The sequence below is a fragment of the Histoplasma capsulatum genome, genomic scaffold (assembly GCF_000149585.1).
Source record: "Histoplasma capsulatum NAm1 scaffold_1 genomic scaffold, whole genome shotgun sequence".
NCBI lineage: Eukaryota > Fungi > Ascomycota > Eurotiomycetes > Onygenales > Ajellomycetaceae > Histoplasma > Histoplasma mississippiense.
Genome location: NW_001813982.1, coordinates 1777565 through 1787013, shown reverse-complemented (window position 1 = coordinate 1787013; position 9449 = coordinate 1777565). Strand labels below are relative to the sequence as shown.

Genomic DNA, 9449 nt, shown 5'->3' with positions numbered 1-9449 from the left:
GGGTCCAGTCCGCCACAACAAACAAAATTTCGATGCCTTCATCTTGAAGTCATCAAAGACATTATTAAAGCTCTGGAAAGAAAGAGCATCTCTGGAGGGAATGATGTCATCTGAGATGTCTGATGTGCGAAACATGGGAATTGGATACGTCCTCACCAATTTATTTGCCAACACTGTTACCGTCCGTGGTACACCACGCCACTTTGCCTCATCTTCTCCTTGTCATTGCCGTGATTTCCCGTTTTTGGTGATGCTCTGCTCCTTAAGAGCTTCAAGGACATTGTCCACTCGTGCTTGGTCCCACAGAATTTCTAGGAGCAACATTGGTGTTGGCTATGGGGGTATGTCACTGCGCTACAGGTCTACGACGGACTTATTTCGCTTTCTTTGACACTTTGGCACGCATTTTCAATTTTAGTTCCCATAGTGTTATCTCCCAACAAAACATGTCTGAGCGCTCTCTCGGTTGTTTGTCTCTTCTTTGATTTCATATCATAGCTTGTAGCGTTACATATAGCCCGTTCTCGATGCTTTTCTTTTCGCCGTCTACGGTTCCCCTCCCCTCAACAATGCAGTGCGTACATATATTGTCGGACGGAAGTGGTTTTATGGAGTCTCGGATATATGGAACTTGTTCAGCAATTCCGGGGAAGAATGGAGAGGGATTAGCGCATAATTGATGTTGGGTGAACCTTACCATGATCGCTAAACTCCACTCGTCAGGGTTACAACCATGGTCAGCAGTAATCACCAACAAGGATTCGCCAATCCATTTCCTGAGCTCAGATTGACAAGCCAAGCAAATAAAAAATCGCAAAATAGGAATACTTGCACGTTATCTAAAGGCCAATAGTTTCTCAAACCATTCAATATATCACATCCTAGCAAAAATGTCAGTTTCACCCAGCTACATCTACTAGCTAACCCATTTACTCAATAAGCTCATTACACTTCCAGTCAATCAATGACGACCTTGTATCCTTCATTTCCCTGCACACTTGGAAGAACCATAAAAGTAGGGCGGGTTTACAGACTCATCGACGCTACGATACATGGCCGAAAACCCCCCTTGATGTGACGTCATCAAAACTACACGCATGTAATCTACATGCATCAGTCAGTTGGCAAGCTGCTTGAGCGGTACAACAACCCGGTTATAAAACTCCAATGCTGGGTGCCAATCATTAAAGCCCTCACTTGCAGTAGTGGCAGCAACGGTATCAGCCGTAGCTCTCCCGTCTATGGTGCCGTCGACGTCATTATGCCGATCAGCGAAGCCCAAGCACCATTTCACGACATCAAAATATGCCGTGCCAACTCGAAAAGGTAACTCACGGTTCGTTCGCGAGGTCACACGCCTTTGCAGCTCCAGCGCTTCGGGATGCTGGAACCGTTTCATAGTGGAAGAAAGTTGAACTGAGGTAGCGGAGGTGCTAGTAGCTGGAGCTGTAGTTGTAGTGTTTGAAACACGGTTCTTTGTCGATGATGCAGAATCATTGGACAACTTCGCATCTAGGAATGACGAGAGAGGCGCCCACCACGCGATCTCTGCCAACACGAGTCCAAAAGAGTAGATATCGTAATCAATCCGGTATCCCTGGGCCGCATCACCTTGGTAGTTCGGGTGCCTGTAGATCACTGGCCTGATATCGTCATGGAACCGGTTTTTGTCGATTGTTTGTGTCTCTTTCTCTTGTCGAGAGTAATTGAAACCTGCAACTAGTGGTGATAAAAGCAGACTAGAGTCGGTGACGAGCGGCCATTGTTCCTTTTTTTGATTAGGTTTCATTTCATACAGGGCCGGGAAAATGATATTTTCGCTGCGTATATTTTTATGTAGCCAGCTGCTGCTATAGAGCTCAGACAGTGTAATGGCAAGCTTGCTGGCGAGGCGAAAGCGAGTTTCCAGTGATGGTCGCAGCTTCGATTCCAGCAGAGAAAGAAGCGATACTGGTCGAATCGAGACCGTGGTCGGGATAATTGCTGGTATGATCGTTGTTGGGAATTTAAAGACTATCCACCAGCAATGATTTGTCGGATCGAGAATAAGCCCAATTGCTTGTAAGGTTTGAAAATCTGGAGACTTGGTTGCACTTAGCAGGAGAACGAGGCGGTTCACTCTCATCGTTAGGATGTGCTTGTCTTGCATGGATATATCGCTATCATAGGACTTCTTTTCTAGAAGGACATAGTCGCCGGACTGGATACTTTTAGCCACGAAACGATTCTGCGTCTGATATCCAGCAGGGGTCGAAAATTCCGTCATCATCAAAGGGATGAGAGCTGCTGAACAGGAGTGTGGCCCTGCGGGCCGCCCATCAACCAATGCTTTTCGCTCCACCAACGCACGGATCGATGAAGTTTGTGGCTCTTGTCCAAGAGCATCTCGGATCCACTGAAGAGACCCATCATCATTGGCATTCCCCACAAAGACAATATCAATTCTTTTCTGATCGTCTATTACAGATCTTTGCTGCGTTTCCGAAAGTAGTTGGCTGAGCTTTGCAACGTATGATTCGAGATCGGCTATCAGTTTCCGGAACTGCTTCCTATCCTGAACAGCCCATCGCAAGCGTTTTGCCCGTCCGATAAACCGACCTGCCTCAGATTCACACGGCTGCTCAATTTCATTTCTTGCTTCAGTTTCTGCTCCAAAATCGAGTTTAATGCCACTCGCTCGAATTGATTTTCTCATCTTGCTGATGAATCGCTTGACTTTGTCCAGCTCCACCGCTTCAGACCGTGAGGCACAGAGACCATACCTATCACGTAGCTCATCGGCATTTTTGAATAGTTCACCAATTACTTGCAGTGTTCTTTCCACAATTTCATATATTGGAAGCAAGCCTGGAGAGAGCCCGCCCTCTGCGAGCCCGGCATTTTTTGCCCATGTTTGGAAGCGGAACCGTTCAAGTTCAAGTTGGAGAAGTAAGTCTTCTGAGTCTGAAGAGTAGTGTAGGGCATCTTGGAATATATGCCATGCATGGTCAGCCCCTTGATATGCGAGGAGAGTTAATGCAATGATGGCTCCTGGGTCGAGCATTGTCAATGGGAACGAAATATAAGCGATAAATATTAGGTGATTATGTATGACGTTAACTCTGGATCAGGGTCCGGCAACCTTAATTCGACATCAAACGTTCAACCTCACTTCAATTGCATTTATCCATACCTCCATACATTTTCAGGAGATGGTCAACATTTGATAAGTTCTCTGTCCATCTCTCTGGATGCGTTTCAGCCTTGGCTTCGCCAAGCGCGAACAAAACCTCTTATTTGTGACTCGCGCTGGCCAGACCAGATCCGTGCGTATTTCTATCACGCGGGTGAAAAAAAAGAAAAGAAAATTGAGGGCATCCATGTACGAGGACTTTCACTGGTCTGGGTGGCCACAATGGTATCTGGCATGTACGCAGTATGCCACCCATGCACTGCTGGACTGCTGGACTGGTCGTAAGCGAGAGGGCTTGGAGTGGCTTTATTGCGCATTATCTCGAGGCTGAATACTTTGGAGGGGTAAAACCGCATTCTGAGGTCCCCCAATTCAACATTGAGTGGGAGAATGACAAGAACGACTGGAACTGATAACAATTCTCTGGTATCTCATGTGCTGGTGCTTGGTGACATGAATTGGATACACTCCATGAGGCTATCATGACAACATTACTCTACCCATCTGCTTTCGAGTCGGAGGTTACGGGGGCTCCCGACCCTGCTCTACCCGATGCAGAGGTGCACAATTCAAACCCCTCGCAGGACTCAGAATGGTCGCCTCAGGGAAGTCTTGCATCTTTCATATGCCATGCTTCATATTTACAAAATGAACTTCGCACGGATAACTCGATATTTGTCGATGACAACAACAGGATCAAATCGTTATCCAGGCATAAAATTGGATCAGGTGCTTCTTTCATCGTAGAGCGTGCTGAATGGCTAGCTGGAGTTCATCAGCATGATGTATCCTTGTCTCAACGATTCTCTAAATGGGGACAATATATTGCGATAAAGAGTGTGCGCGAAAGGCCCCAATTACGGTTGGTAGTGATGATTTATTTAGCCTTACGTTTTCTTGAGTCTAGACATTAACTGATAAACGAGTTCTAGCAACAGACGGAACAATTGGAGCGATGTAGCTCTTGAACTGCGTGCGCTGTTGCATAAACCGCTACGATACCATCCCAACATTGTCCATTTGTTGGGACTCGGATGGGGCTCGTCCGCTGAATCAGACTCTGCATATCCGAAGATCATTATCGAATATGCTACATTCGGTTCATTTCGTGATGTCCAGGTCTACAATCCTCCGCTGCCTTTTGCCATTAAACAGAAACTTTGCCATGATGTTGCTCGTGGGCTTGCAATTCTTCACGCGTGCGGAATCATCCATGGAGATCTGAAACATGAAAATATCCTTATTTTTGCCAACAACTATGACATACCAGATGGCCAGCCATACACTGCAAAACTGGCAGATTTTGGTGGAGCGGTAATGGACATTGGCCAACGTGACTTGTCATGTCTATCTATGGGAACCTACCCGTACCAGGCACCCGAATCTTCACAGCGACTCTCTGCTGACGGAATAAAGCAGACGGATGTTTACTCCTTCGGGCTGCTGGTGTGGAGAAGCTTTATCGACGGAAAAAGTATCGCAACGGAGTTGGGACTAGATTCCAAGCCAACGGAGTCTTCTGAGACATTAATCCAGGAGCTGAAACTCAGCGATGAAATCCTTCTAAAAGCAGTGTGCAGTATTCAGAGCTATTCTTCGAACAATGGGATCAGTGATCGCGCGCTGGAATTGATCTTGTATGTGTTAGCGCAAACAATCCTGGTCGAACCAAAGGATAGGTGTCTCTCTCGAGCACAGTCAGCACTGAGAGGCATGCACATTAACAAAATAGATTCATTTCTTCAGAAAGTCGCTGCTGCGAATGATGAGAGGGATGATATCGAGGGTACTGAACCGCCGGGGTCGCACGGTATGACCGCTGACAACATTGGCTTCTTTCTTGGGAACTTAGGTAACGATTATGATTGCCAAAGAAATACCCCGGGCTATCGACAGAAGCTGTCACATCCAGATATAGGGGAATTTTTATTCGAACCTGAGAAATTAAAGGAAATTCTTGACTGGGTTCAACAGCAGCAGATTGTCGACGATTTCAGGGAGGCAGCTCGAAAAAACAGAACAGGAACCTCTGATGGCCTACAGCCGTGGAAAGCTGCATATTACCTGTTTCAATGCTACCTATCTGGATTTGGAGTAACATTTGACGGTAAACAAGCGTGTCATTGGCTACAGGAATCTGCCGATGCTGGTGATCAGGGTGATGTCGACTACTGGGCGATGGCTTGGTTATTGCGCGTTAGCACCGCGCTTTCTGTGCCGATATCTCTTACGCTGGATGAGCTACAAGAGTACATTCGATGGGGCATTATAAGAGGTCATCAAAACTGTCTTGAGGACGGAAGAAAAATAATTGAGCAACTAGCCAATACAGATGAACGTGTACGATGGGAAAGTATGATGACAGAGGCGGATTGGGTCAGGAGAACTGTAGCTGGCGGGGTCGGAATGCCTCACTTTGTCCCTAGAAAATTACGCCGATGTTACGATCTGGATGATATTTCGATCCTTGAAGGTCAGATCAAGGATGAACTTGGAACGAAATATAATTCCTGTTTGCGGAAGAATCTTTCACGTCCTTTTTTGAATTTTTTCGGGAAGAACCAGAAAGCAGAGTTCACAACAGCCGAAGAATCTGAGTTTGATAAAATTTTTGTTAACCACAAGGGCCACGGTCTCCTACATTTTGCTGCAATTCTCGGAAAATTGAGAGCGCTGAAGTACATGGTTGAAACGTATTTGTGCAGCATTGACCTACCAAATAAATCCTTGGCTGAATCACCTCTTACATGTGCTTGTCGCAGTGGCCACTTTGACTGTGCCATGTATCTCGTTGGATGCGGTGCCAATGGAGGGGGAACAAAATACGGTGAAGAAGCTCCTTTGCACTGGCTTTGTAGCTTCACTCCTGAAAAAATGGGACCTCTTGCAAAAGCCTTAGTAGATGCCGGCGCTAATATAGAACATTCCAGTGGTACAATGCGAAAAGACGTTAGAATGATAAATGCTGACTGGGAGGACAATTTTGGCATTGTAACAACACCGCTAGGGAGGGCTGTGTTGATGAGGAGCCTTCCTGCTGTAAGAGTCCTCCTTGAACTCGGCGCAAATCCCTTAGCCAAAGTGGGACATGAAAACAACATTAATGTCAAATCCCCCACGGAGCTAGCGGCTGTACTTACTCTTCCTCATATTCTGGAAGTATTGCTCCTATTCATCGACCAAGTGCTTCTAGAAAAGACGCCAATATTTGACGAGATCGGCATGCTTCGAGCTGCTCATGAAAAACGAATAACTCCATTTGATCCAACTACTTTACAAAGCAGGTTGGTTCGTTGCGGTTCTAATTATCAGCAGTGGATGCTTCAGACGCTTCAGATCTTACACCGAAGACACGAAAGACTTCGGGATTGGAGAAGTCTAGATTCCGGGAAACTAATGGAGGGCATGCAGTTATGTCAGGAAATAAAGCTAGGAAATTACGATATTGTGGAGGCACTGTTGGAGCTAGGACATAGTGCAAACGGCTCTCCTGGCCACCGACCTATCGAGGAGGCAGTTTTGATGAACCATGAAGCCATTTTCCGACTTCTAGTCAACCGTGGCGCACTAACGGGAGTAAAACGCACCGGTTATAATGGAAGACAGTTCTCTTTGCTCCAGATATCTGCTAGCCGTCCACGAACATCTCATAATGGAACCTTTATAGCAGAGTATCTTATCCGGTCAGGGATGGCTATCGAACCATTACCAGATGGAAGTCCATCAAGTTTAGCGCTGGCGATCAAAAATCGCTACTTCGACCTCTCCGATCTGCTTCTGGAGAACGGTGCTGATATCAATGCATTGTATCAGTCTGACAAAGGAGAAGAGTGGGTCACTGTCCTTGGTGAACTACTTCTGATGCATACGGAAGCCACCTTGCAATCACTGGCTTATATCTTTCGTAAACTAGATGCCAATTCTAATAACGTGAGTATTTCTATCAAGTTTCTAGTATATTGATGGGAACTAATATAAACAGCCTGCCATTAAAGTGGATTTCATAGTCAACAAGAAGCGAAAGCTCACGGCTCTACATACCCTCGCGCTTTGTCCCTTCAACGTGATAAACGACAGGTCTCAAGTTTCCTCCAGGGTTATTCAAGCGGTTCTTACAGCTTTCCATACTGCAGAGCATATTAACTCTGTTCATCCGATCCTAGGCACCGCGCTTTGTATAGCCAGTGTTGCAGGAAATCTAGAAATGGTAACTGCTCTTTTAGCTCATAGGGCTGATACGGAAATCCCAATGCGCGTAGATCAGTTAAATGAAAGTGATAGAGAGGACTTAGGGTTGCCCGATACAGAGTATAATCAGCAATGTGAAAACGGGGAAAGTACTCCCTTGGCTCTAGCGCAATTTGCCTTTAGCAAACAGCTCTCGGACTTTGAGAAGTCATCGTCTTTGGATATGGCTAGCTTATCGAAACTGGATTGTTTTGAGGCCATGGTTCCCCTATTCCAAAGTGCCGGAGTTCCCTATTCAGATGCAGCATGGGAATCTTTGAGAGATAGGAGAAAGTGCCTTGAGGACCGAATCAAACTCAGCACCTTGATGGCGCAGCTAACGCCAACTAATCTATCGGAGCCTGTAGATCTCTCTGTGCTGACGGATAAAAAGCCAACCAATTGGAAAGAGGGGTATGAAATGAATCAGGAAACGGCGGCAAGGACTTTGCTGAAATTTATGAGAGGTGGGTTCGATTGATTATGTACATACATCGTAGGGGTAACGTTGAATGTGGACGAGCTGAGGTTGCCCAGTTATGCCAACTTCTCGATATGCAAGAGAGAAATAAATAAGCAGCCAAGACACAACTGAAATCTTAATCATCCGCAAGTTGTCTCTTGAAAGAATTAAGGATTCAGGAGCTTGGTGTGTTTATATCGATATCAATGTCTGAATTAATTATTTAACTAACATGACTATTCTCCAATTCAAAAATCTGTTGGCAGCCCTTTCGCTCTTCCTCCGCCGGCCCCTGATATTTCCATCCAGAAAGAATTAGAGTGATAGGACCTGAAGACAATGGAAAACAGGGACGTTCAGGACAGGAAACCGCAGATGTGAAATCTACTAAGCCCACCGCCATGCATACTCCATAATCCGCGCGCACCTGTGTGCCTTCGCAATTCCAACCTTCTCTCGCTGCCCATCCTTTATCACCTCCAGCTCGCTCAACAAGTACAATGATGCGTCAAGCCCGCAGCTAATCCCTCCTGAGCTGATAACGTTTACTCCAAACCCGGGTCGGTTTACAGTGACCCACCTCCACGAATGCTGCTGCGCATTCGAGTAGCCTTCATAACCCCCGTTGCCTATATCGGGCTCAATAACTGTTCCTTGACCCGCCATCCTACAATACTCTCCCAACTTTTCAAGACCCTCATAATGGGTAGTGACGACCATGTTGCTGAATACCCCTGCTAACCCCGCCACTAGCGCCCCAGTGCATATTGACAGGAACACGCGCTTACAGCCTCGCGGAGATGGCGTAGTCATTTGCGAAAAAGTCAGGAGCAGTTGCAGATGCTCCCTCACGCTGGATGGGTCTAGTCCAAGTAGCTCTGGAGTTTCTAGATACTTTTCTATTTTGGAAATGCCGGCGCCAGGCTGGATAACGATCTCATACTGGTCGAGCTGCATCATCGCCTGGGAAATGCTGAGGGTACGATAGACAGGGACTTTCTCCGCGCTGAGAGTTGGTTGGGCGATTGTGGCGATTTCAAAGGTTATCTCAAGCCCACCGATGGCTGCACCCTTGCCCAGGACCTCGATTGGAGCATAGAGGTCCAAGGTGTCGAAGCCTGGAAAGGGGAGGAGGAGTACTTTGAGGGAATTGGGTTGGGACATGGCGATGGGGATCGCGATGGGATGTTGAGTGTGCTATAAATATTGGTTGATCAATCTTGCCCGGTTTGATTATGCTAGCTAACTATGTGGATGAGGGTGTCGGCTTTAAGGTATCTCGAGCACTGACAGTAGGATTTATATAAAACTTGAAGAAGCTCATTTCTTGTTTTATCTATGCGAGGCTGATACGCTGTCTTACGCTGCTCCTTGAATTTGTTATTCAGCCCCAAGCCCCCTCAGGTCGGAGCTGACAATCGAAGCATACTCGAACAATAACTGGATGCGCAGATACAGATTTTCATATCTCAAAATTGGCCCCTCTCTTACGCGCTCGCGAATGGGATTCGGGGAGTTTAACAAGGCTCTCAAGTCAGGGTATCATAGGACGGGGTGGGATGGGATGCGAGAAGTAGCTCCCAGTGG

At 46.6% G+C, this 9449-nt stretch overlaps 3 protein-coding genes across 3 annotated transcripts; 1 reads left to right on the top strand and 2 right to left on the bottom strand.

Moving 5' to 3' along the window:
* Positions 1-1117: 1117 nt before the first annotated feature.
* HCAG_00514 (predicted protein) lies at positions 1118-3043 on the bottom strand (the record flags this gene model as incomplete). Its single annotated transcript, XM_001543418.1, has 1 exon — positions 1118-3043. One exon carries the CDS (start codon positions 3041-3043, stop codon positions 1118-1120), a length of 1926 nt encoding a protein of 641 aa, XP_001543468.1.
* Positions 3044-3654: 611 nt separating this feature from the next.
* Positions 3655-7994, top strand: HCAG_00513 (predicted protein; the record flags this gene model as incomplete). Its single annotated transcript, XM_001543417.1, has 6 exons — positions 3655-4034; positions 4105-4982; positions 5025-6460; positions 6602-7106; positions 7180-7866; positions 7900-7994. The coding sequence occupies 6 exons, from the start codon at positions 3655-3657 to the stop codon at positions 7992-7994; spliced, it is 3981 nt and encodes a 1326-aa protein (XP_001543467.1).
* Positions 7995-8249: 255 nt separating this feature from the next.
* Positions 8250-9026, bottom strand: HCAG_00512 (predicted protein; the record flags this gene model as incomplete). The annotated part of the gene is made up of 2 exons (XM_001543416.1): positions 8250-8611; positions 8651-9026. The coding sequence occupies 2 exons, from the start codon at positions 9024-9026 to the stop codon at positions 8250-8252; spliced, it is 738 nt and encodes a 245-aa protein (XP_001543466.1).
* Positions 9027-9449: the final 423 nt, after the last annotated feature.